General features: G+C 54.2%; 1 protein-coding gene across 1 annotated transcript in view; it reads right to left on the bottom strand.

Annotated features, from left to right (window-relative positions):
• Positions 1–1,322: 1,322 nt before the first annotated feature.
• Positions 1,323–20,019, bottom strand: part of CDC42BPB (CDC42 binding protein kinase beta) — a 108,789-nt gene continuing 90,092 nt past the window's right edge. The window contains exons 23-37 of the mRNA XM_007455610.1: positions 19,713–19,790; positions 18,055–18,160; positions 17,257–17,393; positions 16,552–16,691; positions 15,272–15,353; positions 13,847–14,063; positions 13,657–13,719; positions 12,047–12,643; positions 9,147–9,244; positions 8,969–9,053; positions 8,732–8,849; positions 8,534–8,651; positions 8,001–8,106; positions 7,824–7,894; positions 1,323–1,454 (exon numbers count right to left, since the gene is read on the bottom strand). Coding sequence (XP_007455672.1) covers positions 1,323–1,454; positions 7,824–7,894; positions 8,001–8,106; positions 8,534–8,651; positions 8,732–8,849; positions 8,969–9,053; positions 9,147–9,244; positions 12,047–12,643; positions 13,657–13,719; positions 13,847–14,063; positions 15,272–15,353; positions 16,552–16,691; positions 17,257–17,393; positions 18,055–18,160; positions 19,713–19,790 — 2,148 coding nt within the window. The remainder of the gene's footprint in view (positions 1,455–7,823; positions 7,895–8,000; positions 8,107–8,533; positions 8,652–8,731; positions 8,850–8,968; positions 9,054–9,146; positions 9,245–12,046; positions 12,644–13,656; positions 13,720–13,846; positions 14,064–15,271; positions 15,354–16,551; positions 16,692–17,256; positions 17,394–18,054; positions 18,161–19,712; positions 19,791–20,019) is intronic.

Below are 20,019 nucleotides of genomic sequence, written 5' to 3'. Positions count from 1 at the left end.
GGGGGGGGGGCGGGTAGGGCCCAGACACCGGGTGACAGGTGGTCACATTCAGACAAACCACTGAGAACTTTAAAACTGCCGTCTTCTGCTTTATTGACAGGTAAATTGTTCAAAAATGTTCTCACAATTCAATAATTACAAAGACTCAGACTTACATTAAAAAAGTAAAAACCAGAACCCCCAGCAGGTGCCAGCCCCAGCAGAAGGCCCAGGGGGCGGGCAGGCGGGTGCTGGGCGTGTGACACGCACAGGCAGGCCACGGTGCCCAGGTCACTCAGTGCCGACTCAAGGTTAAGTGCACATCTTCAACAGCGTTGCCACCGAGAACGTCGACCGGCGGGAGAACAAGGAGAAGCCCAGCGGGGCGAGTTAATCGCAAGCCTTTACAGAGACAGGAGGCTGCCTGACACTCACAAATGCCGCGGGGAAGGCAGGCAGATACACACAGGCGCTGCGGGCCGGCCCACCGGGTGGAGTGTGGCGGTGAGTCTACACGATCCGGAAGGGCACTAATCACGGGGCTCCATGCGGGGCGGGGGTCCTGGCACCTGCCGCGGGGCTACCCGGGGCTCTGGCCTCCTCTCGGCCCACAGGCCTCGGGGCCCGGCTGCACGACACTCACTGGTTTTACAGCAGGAGGCAGAGCTGTGGAAGCGAGCGGGAAACGGAGCACAGCTGACTTCACAGTAGTAGATACGGGTGACACTTCGTGGTTGTGACCGGAAACGGACTGACACACATGAGGGACCAGGACAGGGCAGGCTTCACTTGAATGGGCCTCTGTCCATGGCTACAAGGTCAGCAGAAGGACTTCTGCATCTGACTATGTAATGGCTAAATGAATAAAAAGGCCACAAACTAAGCTCCACTTTCCTCTGTCTTCAAAACTCTAGGGACACTGGGAATGATATACAACTTCCTACTATTCTCCTAAGGTCCTAGGAAACAGTTTCAGGGAACAGGGAACAGACGCAGCACCGAGGCCGTCCCAAGCTGCCTGCTTCCTGCAGAGCCCCCCGGTGCCACTGGGGTCTGCCGGAGGCTGGCGTCATGGGCCCCCCGCGCTGCCTCAGCTGGTTCTGGGCAGGAGGGGCCGCAGGCGGTCCTTCGTGTGCAAACGGAACAGCTGTGCAGATGAGCAGATCTGGCCTACCGCCTCGGTGCGGCATAAAGCCAATCATTATTATAATAAAGTATTTTCTTCATCTCCGTATCTACAAATCGATTCTACATTTCCTTGGACAACACTGGAGGGTCAGCTCAGTCTTGGCACTGACAGGAGGCCACCTGGGCCCCCAGCCCCGCTGCAGTGACCGGCAGCTTCAGGCATCGCAGGACGGCTGCTCCAGGCCTTCAAGGGGGAGCTGGCTCCTGTGGGGGGAGTTGGGGCTTGGTGGGCCGCTGGGGTTGGAGCTGTTCGATGGAGTCGAGTGTTTGGTGGAATCCGAATCAGGCTGTGAAGACAAAGAGGGACAGCGTGAGAACCATGGCCCTGGGCCTGTGGAGGCGATGCTGCCTGGGCAGGTGTAGCCCCTGCTGGCTCCATTCTTGTCATGAGAGCACACTCTCTGCAAGCTTGTCACGTGGTCCTTGCTGGTGAGAGATCATCAACCAAGGCCCAACCCCACAAATGACTCAGTAACTATTCCAAAAAGGAGTAACTCCACAGTGAAGAAACCAGACAGCATGGAAACCAAGCAGTCAGAGGTAACAGATGTGAAGCTCTTTCATGATAAAAGCATGAGGAACAGAGAGGACCTTTCTCAACATGACAAAGGGTGTCCATGAGCAGCCCACAGTTAACGTCACACCCGGTGGTGAAAGGCAAAGCTCCCCGCTCAGCGCAGGAACAAGACCAGGGTGCTGCTTTCACCGCTGCTATTCGACACTGTGCTCCAAGTTCCAGCCAGGGCAAGAAAAAATGGCACCCAAGTTGGAAAGGAAGAAGTAAAAGCATCTCTCTTCACAGCTGACATGACTCTGTATAGATAGAAAATCCTAAAGAACTCCACAAAGAACAAATTCAGTGACGTTGCAGGGTACAAGATCAACACACAAAAATCAGTTGTGTTTCTATACATCAGCAATGAACAATGTGAAAAGGAAACTAAGAAAACAATTCCATTTACAATAGCATCCAAAAGGATAAAATACAGCTAGGAATAAATTTAACCAAGAAGGTGAAAGATCTGCATACCGAGACTATAACACATTGCTGAAAGAAATAAAAGACCACCTAAATAACTGGAAAGGCATCCTATGTTCATGGATTGGAAGACTACTGTAAAGATGGCAATATTCCCCAACATGATCAACCTACAGATTCAATGCAATCTTTACTGAAATTCCAACGGATTTTTTTGGGGAGGGGCAGAAATGGAAAAGCCAATCCTCAAATTCATATAGAATTGCAAAGCACTCAGAATAGTGAAAATACTACTAAGAAAAAGTGGGAGGACTCACACTTCCCAAACTTACAACTTCAAAATGTACTACAAAGCAACAGTAATCAAATATAGCGTGGTAGTATTAATATAAAGACCAATGCAATAGAACTGAGAGTCCAGAAATGTATCTATAAACCTGTGTGGTCAACGGATTTTTAACAAGGGTGCCAAGACCATTCAATGGGGGAAGGAACAAATGGTGCTGGATATTCACCTGCAAAAGAATTAAACTAGACCCCTACCTCACACCACACACAAAAACTAGCTCAAAATGTAAAAAAGACCTAAACAAAAGCTAAAACCATAAAACTCTTAAGAAGAAAACAGGACTAAATATTCATAACCTTGAATTTGGCAATGGATTCTTAGATATAACATCAAAAGCACGAGCAACAAAAGAAAAAAATAGAAAAACTGGACTTCACCAAAATTAGAAACTTTTGTACACTGAAAGACATTGAGAACTGTGAAAAGACAATCCGAAAGAACGTGAAAAAAATATTTGCGAATCACATATCTGATAAGGGTCTGGTATCCTTTTTTTGGCTGTGCCACACCACACAACTTATGGGATCTTAGTTTCCAAACCAGGGATGGAACCCGGGCCACAGCAGTGAAAATGCCAAGTCCCAACCACTGGACCCCCAGGGAATTCCGTATCCATATCATATAAAAATCTCTTACAACCCAACAACAAAAAGACAAATAATCCAATTTTAAAATGGGCAAAAGACTTGAAGAGACATTTCTCCAAAGAAGGTATACAAATGGCCAATAAGCCCATGAAAAAGATGCTCAACACCACTAATCATTAGGGAAATGCAAACCAAAACCACAATGAGATACAACTTCACACCTGCTAGGATGGCTATTGAAAAAAAATTTTCTTGTAAGAAAAAAAAGTGTTGGCAAAGATGTGGACTCAACCCTTGTACATTGCTGGTGGAATGTAAAATGGTACAGCTGCTGTGGTTCCTCAAAAAGTTAAAAGTACAGCCACCATATGACCCAGCAATCCCACTCCTAGGTACATACCCCAAAGAAGTGAAAACATGTACTCAAACAAATACATGTATGCAGCTGTTCCTAGTGCACTATTCCTAACAACCAATGAGTACATAAGATGTGGTCCATCTATCCACTGGACTATTTGGCAATAAAAAGAAAGAACTTACTGATACATGCTACAACATGGATGAACCTTGAAAACATGATGCTGAGTGGAAGAAGCCAGACACAAAAGGCCATGTACTGTCTGATTCATTCCACTTACATGAAATGCCCAGAACAGGCAAATCCATAGATTGTTAAGACTGGTGGCAGCCAGTGGCTGGGGGGAGGCAGGAACTGAAGAGAAACTGCTCAGTGGGTAGGGTGATGGAAGTGTTCTGAGTAGACAGAGCTGGTGGTTGTACAACACTGTGAATGTACTAAACAGCCACTGAATTGTTGACTTCTTTAATTTTTGGCTGCGTTGGGTCTTCGTTGCTGTGCGCGGGCTTTCTCTAGTTGCAGCGAGCGGGGGCTGTTCTTCGTTGTGGTGCAGGGGCTACTCACTGCGGTGGCTTCTCTTGCTGCAGAGCACGGGCTCCAGCAGTTGTGGCACGTGAACCCAGTAGAGCACGGGCTCTAGGACTCAGGGCTCCAGAGCGCAGGCTCAGTAGTTGTGGCTCACGGGCTTAGTTGCCCCACGGAATGTGGGATCTTCCTGGAAGGGATTAAACCCGTGTCCCCTGCATTGGCACGCGGATCCTTAACCACTGAACCACCAGGGAAATCCGAAATGTTGACTTTTAAATGGTTACTTTGTTATGTGAATTTCACTTAAATAAACTTAGAAAGAGGAACAAACAGGTCAGTACAGGACAAACAGATGCCATGTACCTCAGGATGCAACACCCCAAGAAGGACACCACGTCCTGTGTGCCGTACTCCATCCTGGGACACACAACCCAAATCTCAAAAGACAAGGAAATGTCAGACACGCAAACTGAGGAGTGTTCTAGAAAATAAAAGATGTGTTCTCTGCCAGACAGGCTGAGGGCCTGTTCCAGAGTAAAGGGGCCAAAGAGACGAGGCAGCTAAATGCCACGCGTGCTTGGGGACTGGGTCCTGCGCCAGCCAAGGTGCTTAAGGACATTATGGGGACACGCAGGTGGCTTCATCAGTGTGGCAGCTGTACTGTGGCCATGTAAGGGATCAGCCTTGCTCTCAGATAAAGGGTACGATGTGTGCAGTCAGGAAAAAAGTGTGTGCATGTGTGCACGCACACTCATACACACTTGTTTGTTGGTCCCTGGGGAGAACCGGGCGGCTGGGAGACAGGTCGGGGCCTTTTCACTGTTTACCCAATTCAGAAAACCAGACAAGGGCTCCCCTGGTGGCACAGTGGTTGAGAGTCCGCCTGCCGATGCAGGGGACGCGGGTTCGTGCCGCGGTCCGGGAGGATCCCACATGCCGTGGAGCGGCTGGGCCCCGTGAGCCATGGCCGCTGAGCCTGTACGTCCGGAGCCTGTGCTCCGCAACGGGAGAGGTCACAACAGTGAGAGGCCCGCATACCGCAAAAAAAAAAAAAAATAATAATAATAATAATAATAATAATAATAATAATAATAATAATAATAAAACCCAGACAAGCCTTGACTGAGGAACGTTTTGCAAAAAAACTGCACTTTTTGTAAACAAACTGCACAGTGGACTGAAGACTAAAGAGACGTGCCTACTAAACACAGCACGTGGCCCTGGCTGGATTCTAGGTTTAGGAATAGGACGTCACCGGGCAGCGGGGAGATGCCCTCCCGAGGGAGGTGCGGGATAAGTACTTAGGGGTGGGTGATACTGCAACTCACTTTCTGCTGGTTCCTCCCCAAAAACCCAAATGGGGAAAATGGGTTAGGTACAGCTTATGTGGGTTATTCACTCTACTATTCTTGCAACTTTCCTGGAAGTCTGAAAATTTTCAAAACAGATAGTTGCAGGGGAAAAAATAAGAAAAAAACCCCCAGAAGACCTACCTCTCTAGCCATCAACTCAGGCTCTTTTAAGGGAGGCCTATAAAACCTTCCAGGAAAAGAAAACCCCTGTATGATGGCAACTGAGAGATCTGGATTTCTTCCTAAGCCACAGTTGAGGCTAGTGCAGCCCTGAAGACAGCTGAAAAAGAGCAGCTCAGAAAAGAAGGCACAGATAACTTCACTGATAAACACAGACGGAAAAACTGGCATCAAAATGTTCACCAACTGAATCTCTCACTGTCCCACGTTAAGACGATTATACTTTATGCACAATGGCAACAAGAACCTTGGAATGCTTAAGAATTAACTCATTAGCCACCAACACGCGCAACCTGCAAGAGGGAGCCCATCAAGGGGAGAGACGTGCAGTGCTCCTACACAGGGAAGGTCAGGATGGTGAGCAGCCCCCAAATTAATCTACAAATCCAACACAATCCCAGCGAAAAGCTCAACACAATTTTCACTTTTTTTAGATTATGATGGAGTCAACAAGCTCCATAATCTAAAAAAAATTTTAATTTATTTTTGGCTGCGTTGGGTCGCCGTTGCTGCCTGTGGGCTTTCTCTAGTTGCAGCGTGTAGGCTTCTCATTGCGGTGGCTTCTCTGTTGCGGAGCAGGGGCTCTAGGCGTGTGGGCTCAGTAGTTGTGGTTCGCAGGCTCTAGAGCACAAGCTCAGTAGTTGCGGTGCACAGGCTTAGTTGCTCCACGGCATGTGTGATCTTCCCGGACCAGGGCTCAAACCCGTGTCCCTTGCATTGACAGGCGGATTCTTAACCACTGTGCCACCAGGGAAGCCCCTAAAAATATTTTAAAATTTATTTGAAGGAGAAGCTAAGAAAGTGTTTTGAAAAGTGGGAATGAAGAGATGTGCTCTACCGGCTCTCAGGTTACAGGTGGTGCAGCAGAGGCTCCAGGGATAGAGACACGTAAACAAAGGAATTTAACAAACAATAAAGGGTAACACTTCAAGTTGGAAGGAAGGAAGTGGTGCAGGGCCAGCGTGTCATGTACCTTAGAAAGCAGCAGCTCAGGTCCTTGCGCACACACACACACGCTAAGACACACTTACACGCTCACACCCCCTCACAGACACTTTCACGACGTAATGACAAACAGAAAACCCTACCAAGCTCTCAGACGACAAGAGAATGTTTATCTTAATTAAAAAGATAAAGACTAGACTGTACGAGAATTAAAAATTTCTGTATGACAATGCCCTTACAATTAAAGACAAAATTAAAAAATCAGCGGTAAGGGGAAAAGTACCTGCAACAGATTAACACCCACAACCTACGAAGAGTTTCTATAAACGAGTAAGAGGAAAGCATGGTGACTCAAGAGAAGACGGGTAAAGGGCGCAAAGGTGGACCCAGAGGAAGAAGCAGCCGATCCACACCTGAAAAGCTGGCCACGCCAGGAAGGTGAGGACCGTGTGAAGCGAAGCCCTTCTGGTTTCCGCTGTCGGCTCAGCAGCCCCCGTGAGTGCGTGCTGTCGGTGCCACAGGGCTGTGAGAACAGCCAGCGCACCCAGCCCCTGTCCTCCTTCCCACAAAAGTGCTGCTGGGGCACAACCCTCAGGCTTCCATTCTTCCCATCGTCCTCCCCCACCACACACACAAGGAACCAAGGACACTGCCACCAGGAGCTGGGTCTGAAAGCCCAAGAACACCTGAGCCAGGGATGCCCCCATCTGGGCCCCCACACTCCGATCCCAGGGGCAGTCAGAGGAGGAGAGAGCAAGACACATGAGGCCACCTGTGCTTTAAAAGGAATGTGCCTACTGACGTGTCACAGCCACGTGCATAAAAGTACACGGAAGAGTCTAGACGGGAGAAGCTTTCCTGCACTTTTCACAGGAGGGCTTTCATCTCTCAGTTGTGCACGGTGACGCCCACCCGCAGTCAGTGCCCAAGAGGAGAGCCGGGCCCCAGCAGCTCCCTTGGCCCCCCTCCTGATGCCTCCTGAGCTCTCGGCGGCATCCTCCCGGGGCTGGCCCAGTCTCGGGCACCCATGGCTGGGGGCAAGGGACCAGGTGACTCGGGAGCAGGGCCTGGAAGGAGGCCCGGCACCAGGCCGCAGAGGCCTCGGTCTCCCTGAGGCCATGACCTGGAGGCGAGAATCCACATCTTTCTCCCAACACACTCACAGCCACAGGGTCCATGTCCTCCCTCCTCCCGGCCTTGGCTCAGCCTGAGCAGTTATGAGTGGGGAGCTCCGGGGGGCTGATGACCACTGAGGCCCTACGTGGCCGCTCCAGGGGGAGATGGAGTCTCTTTCTCCAAAGAACAGCTGCTTCAAGTCTCCTGCACGTGTGGAGCTGCAGACCCCAGGCCTTGTCCCTTGTAATTGGGCAAGTCTTACCTCTTTGTCAAAGTCCTGGTCGGGATCAGACATACTTCTTAGAGGCATAGCCATGCCGGGCTCAGATCCACCTACGGAACACGGGCAGCCATTGATCACCTTGGAGAAAACAGTTCAGAGACGAACTGAAAGCCTGGAGTCCCAGCATCCAGGCCCCGCCCCGGGCGCCCCTGGTACCTGATGAGGGCCACGAGATGTAGGGCTTGTTCCTGGGCGGAGGCTGGCGGGACAGGCTGGCGGGAGCAGGGCCGGGCCTCTCCTCCTGGGAGGGGGGCATGGCGCTCTGGGCAGAGAGAACAGCACGTCAGCACGTGAGCACGCCCTGGGGGAGCACAGCCGGGCCCCGGGCAGAGCGCGCAGGCCAAGTGCAAAGTCTGCAGCACGAGCAGGCCGGGGCCCTGGGCCTCGACAGGCAAAATGGGCTGGGAAGGACCTCTGAACAGTGGCATCAGGTCAGTTTTGAGCTAAGAATTGGCAATAGTGACTTTAGGCCAAGTCAAATTCTACAGAAAACACTTTTAAGGAAAAAAAAAAAACCCTACAAAGTATGCTACGTGCCCCTATACTCAGATGTTTTAGCACCGTTGACAGCTATTTCTCACAAACCCCTAACAGACTGAGATGGTGACAGACACCTCAGGAGCACACAGGCAGGAGCCACAGGGGAGCCGGGGTGTGGGGAAGGCAGGGGACAGCACCCGCGGGCTCACCAGAGGCAGGTCCATGAGCACCTGCATCCCGTCGCCTGGGCCCATGTGGGCCACGTGGTTGAAGTTGGTGGGGTTGGAGATCATCTTGGATCTCAGCTCCGGGTCTCTGAGCATCTCTCTGGGGAAAGGAAACACCGTGAGGTTCAGGAAGGCGTCAGGGTCCTCTGGGCCCAGCACAGCCCCCAGCCGGGCTCCTACCGCCGCTGCTGCAGCCTCTCCTCCTCCGGCACCTTGAAGACAAACCGCCTTTTGCTTCTGGTCCGCAGCATCTGCTTCCTGCTGTTGTCAGAGGTGTCGGGCACGTTGAGAGCCGCTCCTGCAGGACAAGGAAAGGCCGCTGTGGCTCCGTGGGGCCGGGGGGAGGGCCACGGGGCCACCGACTCCCAGGCAGGCCCCCTCCAGCCCCCGTCCTCTGCTCCCCCGAGAAGGGCTCACCCGAGAACTTGCTCTTGAAGTAGATCAGGCGGGGAGGCTCGCAGTTGAGGAGGTTGAGGCTGCCCTCCAAGTTCAGTGGCCGGATCTGCGTTGGAAACCAGAGAGGGAGGCTGGCTGCTGGAGGTTGGGGGAGGGGGAGGGCCGGCCGGGGGAGGGGCCGGGCACCGCCGGGCCTTACCCTGCGCAGGCCGACAGTCTGGACCCACTCCATGGTGCGTACGTCAAAGACATCCACGCCGTACTCGCTGTAGACCGTGACGTGTGCGGGGCTGCAACCTGGCGCACACGGAGCAGAGCGGTGAGCCCGGGCCCCGCCCCCCCAGTGCCAGGGGCTGCCCGCCCAGCATGGGGTGCAACGGCCCAGGCCGCAGGGGCCCTGCCCCTCAATCTAGAGGGAACCTTCACTTCAAGGTTCAGACAAACACAACGGACGTCTGAACGCTTTACCTCCACTCCTGAAACTAAACAGCATTTCAATACCATCGCCATAGGTGCCGAAGGTGACCTGTTTAAACGCCTGGCTTCCCCTTTAGCTTCCTTATACAACTACTGCAGAAGCTTGTCACTTCAGGCTCAACACATCTGAAATCCAGGCAGGGGCCCAATGTCCTGTTTCTTAAGGCAAATCCCTTCTTTCAGAGATGCCAAAAGGTCAGATTTCTGGGTAAATATTTAAAATCTCCACCCAGAGACTACTGCTGGGCTCTGGGCAAGGGCGCTGGCTTACTCTCGAGCTGCTTTCAGGCAGCCCTCCTGTAATCGGGTCTGAACACACACGCAGTGAAACGACAATTATTCTCCCGCGATGTGCTGGGGAGTTGGTGCTGTCTCTCCCCTTCCCCGCTAAGGGATGGGACTTCGTCAGGCCGTGACGGAAAACCCTCCCAGCGAACCAGACGTGTGAGACCGAGGACTGGTGGCCCTGTGGCACCCGAAGTTTAAGGGGCCTTTCCCACATTTAGGACAGCGGTAAAAAATATCTGAACTATCTGAGAGAGAGCAGCGTTGGAGGCTGCATCCCGCCATCCTGCCAGGGGAGGCGCAAGGCGGGGTCCCAGCGTGCTGTCACCGCACAGCCTCGCCCGGGCTGGCGCACAGAGCTGGCGGGGGCTCTGGCTCGGCCCTGGTTCCTGGTCCTTCTACCTCCAGGGTTAGTCTTCCTCACGTTACGCCTAACTGAAGATAAGTTTCTAAAAAGCTTGTGCTCTGCTGCTATTACAGATTCCATACGGGCTCTCTGATCACACCTGTTCTTTTGAACACAAAAAAGAAAATACAACAGGGTTTAGGAAACAGACAAAAGATGCTGGAACCAGTCACCAAACTGTCCCAGAAGTGACATCTCAGACAAACCATGAGGCCTTCTTTTTGAGTGCCACACGCGAAAAAGATGGTCAGAGAAACCAGAGGGCCCTGAAGTAACTCAGAGGACCTTCCCCCACATGGGGGCTTCTGGGGCAGCTCTTCTTACTTGTGAGCATGTGGGGCTTCATCTGCAGGGAGCCAGGAGAGATCTGTGCGTACGACTTACTGATAAAGTGATAAACTGTGATGTCCAGTCTAAAGAAAAATTTAAGCTAAAAAGTTAAATCAGTGACGAGAACATGGAACAGATCCAAGTCTGAAGCCAGCCTCTGCTGTGTGGTTTGTGCAGGTCACCTCACCTCGTGGCCCTCAGGGTCCTCCTCGGTAGGCTGGGACCAATTAGCGCCCCCCCCCGCCCCGCCCCCCGAGTTACAGAAGAAGGGGGCAGAACACATGCATGCTCGGATGAGGCCTGGGACAAGCAGGCAACACTTTTAGTTCTCCATCCTCAAAGTTACTGAATTACTTTTTGCCAGCTCTAAAACCGACCTGGCATCTGTACTGTGCATGGAGGTGAAACGAGAGCACAAAGGTGGAGAGAGAGCTGGAATCAGAGGAGAGCGCAGGAACCTCGGGTGTCCCCGCCAGATCACTCACGGTCAAGATTACAGAACACGGCACTCAGTGACCTGCATCCTGTCAGACGTTACCGGGTGGTCTTGAGGCCATTCCTGCACTGGCCGCCCATGAAGACGAGCGGGTGCGGTAGGGAGAGACCAGGAGAAGCGCCAGGGCCAGGCCTCGGCCCTTCCTGCCGGCTCTGGCTGCCCGCACCGCACCCCAGGCCCTGGCCAAGGGCTAACAAGGCCGGGACACGTCCAGCGAGCCTCCGCCGGCTGAAGGCCGGCAGCTCCCCTCACGGGCCGGGCTCCTGGTCCCAGCGCCTTGGCTGTTCTGCCAGCTTGGTGAAGCCAGCAACGAGGCAGCCACAAGACTGTACCTTAAGGTAATTAAGGAAAAACCGAACTCCCACGTCCCACCCCCACGACCCCAGCCCCCGGCAGCTTGAAATCAATGTGTGCCCTGTGGCTGCCTACTCACTCCTCGTCCCTCTGCCTTCCGGTGTCATGATGCAGCCCACCTGCTATATTCTATATCGAGTGGCTAGAATTTGAGGTTTAGGGTCTTTAAAAAGTGCTCAGACGACAGGCCCAGCAGGAAGTGCCCCCTGTGGAGTGCGGACTCCAGGGCCTCGTGCCCAGCGCTGTCATCCACGCAGAAGGACACTTAACTGAGCCGATTAAGCAACAACTGTTCTCCAGAACAGCTCCTACCCCTCGGAACAATATTTGACCCGAGGAACTCTGACCTGGACATCAGAACTGAGTATTTTCTGGTCACTGGAAACCTTTAGCTTGTTTTCATCACCGTGTAAGTTTATACATCATCACGAAGAACATCTTTTAAAACGTAAAACAGCGCAGGTCCTGTCTTCCCTTGGCCTGGGCTTCCCCCAGGGAGGCCAGCCATCTCCGTCGGGCTCCTGGGCTGAGGGGCCCCAGCAGTGCCCGTGGGATAGGAGGGCAAGCCCACTCCAACGGGCCCGGGGTGTGGCAGTGGGACCACCCTGCCCCCCGCAGCAAGCCGCGGGGCCCGCCTCTCACGACTACTCAGCTAAGGGAGCTAGAGGACAAACCAAAGCAAATAGGACACATGCTGACCGGTGATGCGACAGCGGCAACGGGGGTATGGCAACAGAAAACATATACATACTACAGGCAACGGGCGCCGCAGGCCACATGAGCTCCTGCGTGCGTGACCTCCGGCCTTGTGGGTCCACGTACAGTCCCATGTGGCTGAAGCAAAGCAGGTACTCCTCACTTTTGAGCTCCACAGCACAAAGGGCATCAAAAGACTGTTGTGAGAGGAACGTAAGCGAGGGGTCATTGGGATTTACCAGGTTTAGAGCCTGCCCATCTCCCTGGGTGCTCAACAGAGAGAACCCGGAAGGGTAGCCAACACAGAGCTTGTCCTTGACCACGGCCATCCACTGTACATTGCCGGGGGCCACAAGCTCGCTGAACTTCCTGTGGAAAGGCTTAGTTCTCTGGATCTCATAGCAAAGCGCCAGCCGCTTCACCGCCACGAACAGGCAGGTGGGGCCGCCCTTCTTCAGCGCCCCGGTCGCCACGAGCTGGCAGCCTTTCGTCTCCGGAAGCTTGATGTCCACGCTGCTCTCCACGCCATCAAAGGAGGACCACGGACACAGGTGGACGTGGTGGTTCCGGCCGCAGAGGAGGATGGCGACTCTCTCTTTGGGGGCAAGCTCGATCTGGTACACTTTCTTGTAGTCGGCCACACGGACGATCACTGCAGGATGGGGGGGCCAGAGTGTGAGGCCAGGGCCTCTGCTCGCGCCCCACCAGGAGCGCCCCCTCCTCGTCATCTCACACACACGCCTGGCACCAGGGCCCTGGCTGGGAGGTGCCAAGGGCAGTGAGGCCCTGCGTGGGTGGATCTGGACGGCCTTCCGTCTCATCCCTGAAGCCAGGAACCACGTTTGGAAAAAAAAAAAAAAAAAACCTCACTGGCTCCTTGGATAAACTCGCTGAAGGCTCCCACCTGCTCACTGGGCCCCCAGACCAACCCAGGACCCTTGATACCCTAACTGGGGCAGGGCCTCCACTCGGGCTCTGAGCGAGAACCGGGGGTCTGGACCCCGAGGGACAAACAGCCTGTGGCAGCAGCCACCATCCCAAGGCCACATGTGTTCACCCTTCTTCCACTGTGCCAGTGTGCCGGGACCTCAGGCCCATCAGGAAGGCACCACCACCACCTCGGGGCAACTCCCTATTCCTTGGGGGAGGCGCCCAGAGCTGGGCCCAGGGCGGTGAAGCGGGGAGACTTGTGGGTACTTTTGCTTTTTCTTCTGGGAAGAATGAAAGGTCAAAATTTGAAGCAAAGGAAGGCGAGTTTTGGTAAGGCCTCGGTGCACCCAGGAATTAAGGAAGCATTTCTCCTCCCGGGAAGCTCTCCCTGCCCTGACTCCCTGCTCAGTCCTCTCCCTGAAGGGCCTAATATACACGGCAGTCAGCTCACCACCAGCCCTCGAGGCTGGTCTCTGCGCTTCACTGGACCTGCCGGGTGGGCCCTGACCACAGCCTTCAGGGCTGGGGGACACGGGGCAGACAGTCACTGACCATCTGTCTTATTTGTGGCGCGTTCCTCTCCTCGGCCGCTGGCCTTTCCCTTTCTTTATAAAGCTCTCTGACGCGGTGGCTTACTGCTCTCACCCAGGGGATCCGTCTTAACCCTACACGTTGCCACCACTGACCCCGCGCGCGTGGCGCTAAGCAGGCGGCCTGAGCGTCCGGCTCACTCACCGTCCCGGGTCACCTCTATGACGTAGAGCCCTTCCTCGAGGCCGACGGCGATCCTGTCCCCGTCTGCGAACAACGTAAAGCGGTCAGTACCGGCGCGTGGGCCGTCTGCTTCCAAAGCGGCGGAGAAACTACCAGTTCAAATGGGCCACACCGCTGAGCCCACAGGCGGCCGGGACGCGGAGAAACGCACCCAGGATGGCGGCCGTGAGGACGGCCTTGATGAGGGGCAGCGAGCTGTCGTAGGCCTCCTGCGGGACGTGCACCACCAGGTTCCTCAGGCGGTTCTTGTGGAGGATGGCCTGCAGGCCTTCCAGGATCCCCACCCACTTCCTCTTTTCGTTCTCATTTTCCGTCAGAATGAGCAGCGAGCTGGTCTTAGAAGGTGTACCTAAGAGAGAGGCCGTCACCTTCACGACGGAAAACAAAACAGAGAAGAACCGTAAGATGACCAGACACACCAAACCGACACCACGCGGCCTACAGGGGTGAGGGCGGGGGCTGCTGCCCGGAGAGCTCGCCTCCGCGGGCCGCCGGGGTCCTGGTCCGGCCGCCCGCGGGCCGCGACAGCCTGGATCTCACACAGCGCCCGCATCCCGGCCTCGCCAGAGCTCAGGTGACTCGGCTCTGGCCAGAACTGCGGTTCACCGTTCACTCGAAAGCCGCCTTCTTGAATACTCTGATCACAACTGAGAAACACACTCTCAGAACACGTCGAGGGACAATAGGATCTCAAACAAACGACTTCCCTGTGGGCGCTCCCCAAACACTTGCCGGGACACGGGACAACCTTAGTTGCTACAAATCATCCTTTAGGCACACAGTGATAGGAATTTTCTGTATTGTATACAGAGACAGTTTCTGAAGAGATGTGATTTAACAGAAAGTGATCCATAAACTTGGTTTTGTGGTCAACCAAATTTCTCTGTACTTATAAAAATTCCCAGTGAAGGGGGATCCACAATCTTCTAGAAGCTTCCTGACACCACAGCATCTAACACTAGCTCAGCAGGGGACACTCCAGCTCAGCCAGCAAGACCGCTGATAAACAATGTCTACTAATTTTTCCCCAGCTTTGCTCCAGTTAATGGCCAACAAGTCCTCAGGAGGGAGGCTGAAGGGTCCATTTCATCTGTAGCCAACCGTGCGTCGGCCTGCAGCATCTAGTGCACTGGACTGGAGCAGCCGGGACACAGACCGAGGAGGGAGGATGGAGCGGGAGGGCCTGACACTGGGGAGACAGGCCTCTGCTGTGTGTAGAGAAGGGTCCGTTACCCAGTATGGGGAGGGGGACGGGGGACACGGGACACATCGACAGGTGTGAAGGATCTGGAGAAACGGGAGGTCCGCTCTGGATGTGCGCGAGCCCCTTGCTACAAGACAAGGAAATGCTCACAACAGTCCTTTTACTTTAACCACATGGATTTTTTCTTTTTTTTTTTTTGGCCGCCCCACGTGGCATTCGGGATCTTAGTTCCCCGACCAGGGATTGAACCCGTGCCCCCTGCAGGGGAACTGCGGAGTCTTAACCACTGGACCACTGGACCGCCGGGGAAGTCCCCCTATGGACTTTTTATCATTAATGAAACGTCTCTAAAATATCGGAAAGAAAACATACCCTGAATATACACGGAATATCTCGGCGTGAAGCGTGTATGACGTCTGAAGCCAGGACTGAGCTCACAGAGAACTCTTCATCTCTGGTAAGAAATAACACATTCAGAATATCAGAAAAGAGACACGCACACAGGACTCTGTCCTCCACCCTTTAGGAACTGTATGAAAAAGGATACTTTCTAGAATACAAGGGAGGCTCCTCGCCTCCACCAGGATAAGAAAACGCTTATAATGACAAAGCCAACAAACAAAAGACAAGAATCTTGCATGCATTTCAATGATTAGGGATGACTGAGAATAAAACCACCTTCCTGAGTCACACTGTTCTATACTGTGCCAGACTGTTGCACAGGTTCAAACATTCCACATCTTTGCTTTGGCCTGTACCTGGCTATAAACGGGAATAAAATGTGCTGAGATAACCATGGAATCACCTCCAGTTCACTCTAAACCCTGGGCTACAGGCAGCGTCTCACCTCGGGACACCTGCCAGCGGTCTCGTCACTGCTGGGCCAGGGGCCCACCTGTGTGCAGCGAGGGGCGAGCAGGGTCGCCTGGGGCCGCTCCCACATCGCAGGTGCCCAGCTGCTCACCCCTGCCCCGTGGGCCCCCGAAGACCGATGCTGGAGAACGAAGCTCCAGGCCAGGCCCTAGCCCCGGACAGGTGCCATAGTGTGTGGCACTGGGGGTGGGTGACAGAGGGACGGGCGCTCCACCTTGTGAGGAGAGGACGTGGCAGCAGCAACAATAGCTCCACTCGCCAGGCTCTGAGCTAAGCACACCCTGTCTATTCACTTGCTTAATTAATCTTCCCAACAACCCTAGTACCTCACAACGTTGCTATTATGTCCATTTCAGAGAGTTAACCACAGAGAAGGTGGGGAGGGAAGGGTGCTGTGCCTTTTTGTATGTGGATGGCAGGAAGGCATCTGACTAGAGATGGAAGCCCTAAGAGACGGTGCCACTCAGCAAACGCTGTGGCCACACGAAGACAAGGGCTCACGAAGACAGAGCACAGACTACCTCAGGCTGTGCAATGTGTCTCTGGGATCTTTTCTACTTGTTCTTGGGTATGTATTAGATGCCTATTTAGCAAATCTTCCAGGGCAAAAACATTCACAGCAGGAAAGTTTCTAGCAGGCACCTGTTTTTGGAGCTGCCCAATAACTAAGGACGTGAAGGTAGAAATGGGGTTAAAGGCTACCAGGCAACAAACTCTCATTCTCACACATATAAGTCAAGTAAACCTCCTAGAACGAGGATAGACTACACCACACCGACCTGAGGTCTAGGACTTGGCTGGCCACGACGCCAGGCTGGGTGGACTTGCCCTCGGGCAGATCGTACAGAAAGAGCTTGCAGTCACAGACCACTGCGTAGGCCCGCTGCCACCCCTTCTTCACCCCGGTCGGCTTGGGGACCTGCAGATCAAAGTAACCATGTTCCTCTGGGCCAGGGGTGCCAGCCGCAACACGGCCGGGCAACGGAAAGTGGAGGTGGCAGGCCCAGGAGACTTCCTGGAGGCGGCTGCTGTGCAGTGGTCTGCTCCTAGCTGCTGCACGGCCAGTCCAGGCTGGCGGCAGAGCTGGGTCTGGGCCCAGGATGACTCGGGCGGTGCTGGGGAGGGGCTCTGCCCATGACAGAAGGTGACGCAGGGGACAGTGCAGACAGCTCAACGAATGGGTGTGTTCACAGCAGACGGGGAGCAGCGTGGAATGCTGGGCCGGGCACAGCGCCTTCAAATGGCACTTGGCTTTGAAACCTTAAGTACATCAGCCCAGGAGGTGGGGACGAGAGGCCCCAGCTGATGCTGAGTGTGTTTCTGGGGCGGGGTGTCCCTCAAGACCCCAGGAGGGGAGGGCTCCCAGGACCGGCATGTGGGTCGCTTCATGCAGCAAAGGGACCGATTTCCAGGGTAGCCGGGCACGGCCGTGGGTCACCAGGCTGGGTCACCTGCCTGGGCAGGCAGCGGGGGAAACGTCCTACCTTTACGTAGCCCTTGTAGGCTGTTCCTATGCCTCTCTGTACGTCCACACCAAGAGGCCGCTTGGACTGCTCAGGGGGTATGGGGCACACCTGGGGAGCGCTGTCCTTGCAAGACACGTGGCAGGCAAACGAGCACACTGTGAAAGCACAGAACACACTGTCACACCTGCGCCCCCAAAGCAGCAGTTGCCTCAGACGTGCGTGGCACCCCAAGAAGGAAACAGTTTTTAGAGCAGTTCCTACAAACGCTCAGGGTACGCTGGCATCGAGCAACTTTTCCACACGCTCACTAACACCCGCTGGGGGGCTGGCGCCTGTGCTCGGGGGCTCCGGCCCCAGGCTCGTCACAGTTCTCACCGCGGGACCTCGGCTGGCCACGCATGCCCGCCCAGCCCCAGCACAGGGCAAGAGCACAACACAGAGGCCTAAAATGCTAACAAGGACAAACTAGCAGAAAAGAGACCAGACAGTGGTGCTTAACACTAAATGACTTGATAGTGGAAGATCGTAAAGTTCTTTTTACTCTCTGCTTTTCCTCATCCTGCAGGAGAACGGACGTGGACGGGACGTGGATGTTACATTTTGTAACAAACAAGGACCAACAGACACCCTGGTCACCCCAGAGCAGCGCGCTGTCCACTGCAGCATGATCTCAACTCAGAGACCTTCACCGAGCACTTGTAAAGCCAGAGAAGGAGCATGTGCCCTGGGCCCCTCACGGCTAGGCTGCCCTTGGCCTTGCCGGCCTTCACCGTGACTCCCACGCCTGGCCCCTCTTGGCTCGCAGGCCGCACTCACCCTCGCAGGCGTAGCCCTGGCGGATCAGCCCCACCATCAGGGAGGTGCAGTGGCTGCACTGCGTGGGGCTGGAGAAGGACTTGATGCTGAACTGGTGCGCTTTCGGCTGCAGGAAGAAGGTCAAGGTGGTGAGACACGGGCGCTGGGGACCGGGAGCATGTCTGCTTGTAACCAAGCGTTCCAACAACTGGAGCGCACCCTGGAAAAGCTGAGCCACACGCTTTCACCACGACGTGCACGGCTCCCAGCGTGACCCCACGCATGGAGCCTGAGCCAGAAAATGAGTCCACACGTGCAACCTTCAGTGAGGACCCTCGCTGCCCACACCAGTGACGCTGGCCGGGCTGGGGCGCCGTGGTGACTCGAGCCCCTTGCCTGCCAGAGGCTCCGGGGCTGGCCTGGGCCATGTTTTGGAGTGGGCTGCCACCCACAGCAGCCTGTTCCTCCCAGCAAGAGTCTGGAAAGACCCAATGCTCCTCGTCGGGAGAACAGACACAGGACACCACCAACAATGGAATGAGAAGCCCAGCCAGCGTCCGTGAAGCTTAACTCGGCAAATGAAAGGATTCATTTCAGGGGCACGTGAAGATGTGGAACCATTTGTAGGAAGCAAGGGAGTGACCAACACAAAATCCAGAGAGCAGTCAGATCCCTGACTCCACAAGAATCATAGTCCAAAAGCCAAGCCGTTAGCTGGTCTCAAATAAAATCAAGCCCCCATCTCTAGCTGGCATGGCTGTCTGTGACTGAAGCCTTAAAAAAGACCATGTCTATGTTAAAGAAAAAAAAACATCTAGTATGTAAGGCCAGACACCTGCTAAGCTTGAAACCAGGGCCTTGTCACACCTCGAAGCCATGACCTAAGCTGAACCCGTGCGTACTGAGGGCACAGCTCTCCAAGATACATTTACAAAAAAGACAAGTTACGAAGCTGCACACTGAGCAGAATTCCATTCACGCTGAGGAAGAAGTGCCTCCCATAAACCACGTGGATCTCTGAGGCTCAAAGTGCAGCCAGACAAATAGGAACAATGTGGAGAAGGGACTTAATGGACACTGAGCGCAGAGTGGTTACCAGTGGACTAGGTAATGTGGTCTGGGGAGTGAAGACAGAGGGCCAGGGAGGTTAACCTCTGAAATCAGCCAATTAAAATGCATTCATGTCTCATTGGTTTCATCAAGAAAACACAGGGGGCTTCCTTGGTGGCGCAGTGGTTAAGAGTCCACCTGCCACTAATGTCCACCTGCCAGGGGACACGGGTTCAAGCCCTGGTCCGGGAAGATCCCACATGCCGCGGAGCAACTAAGCCCATGCGCCACAACTACTGAAGCCCGTGCACGTAGAGCCCGTGCTCTGCAACGAGAAGCCACCACAATGAGAAGCCCGCGCACTGCAAGGAAGAGTAGCCCCTGCTCGCTGCAACTAGAGAAAGCCCACACGCAGCAATGAAGACCCAACGCAGCCAAAAATAAATAAATTAATTAAACATATATTTTTTAAAAAAGTATAGAAAACACAGGGTCCTGACGCTTTCTGGATTACACACTACTCAGAACAAAACATTACTGTGTACGTGAAAACACTAAGTCCGTCTTATTTACACAAAAGTTGTCTAAATCCGAGAAGGCCCCCCAGGGAAGAGCAAGGTCCCTCCTACCTTTGGTCCCGCCAGAGCGAGGGTCTGTGTGGTGGGCAGCGGCACGGTGGGTGGCCTCTGAGGGGCCCGAGCCACGTCCTGGGGGACAAGGGTGGACAGGTGAGCACTGTCCTAGCTCAGCACGCCTCTTACACAGCAGAAGTGATTAATAATGAACAGTCCTGCATTTTAATTTACTAGATTGTTGAGACACCTGTCAAAGCAGCCCTCATCGGGCTTCCCCGGTGGCGCAGGGGTTGAGAGTCCGCCTGCCGAGGCAGGGGACACGGGTTCGTGCCCCAGTCCGGGAAGATCCCACGTGCCGCGG

The sequence above is a fragment of the Lipotes vexillifer genome, unplaced genomic scaffold, assembly GCF_000442215.2.
Source record: "Lipotes vexillifer unplaced genomic scaffold, Lipotes_vexillifer_v1.1 scaffold584, whole genome shotgun sequence".
Lineage (NCBI taxonomy): Eukaryota > Metazoa > Chordata > Mammalia > Artiodactyla > Lipotidae > Lipotes > Lipotes vexillifer.
Note: the sequence above shows the minus strand (reverse complement) of the source record. Positions and strands in the feature narration are given on the sequence as shown.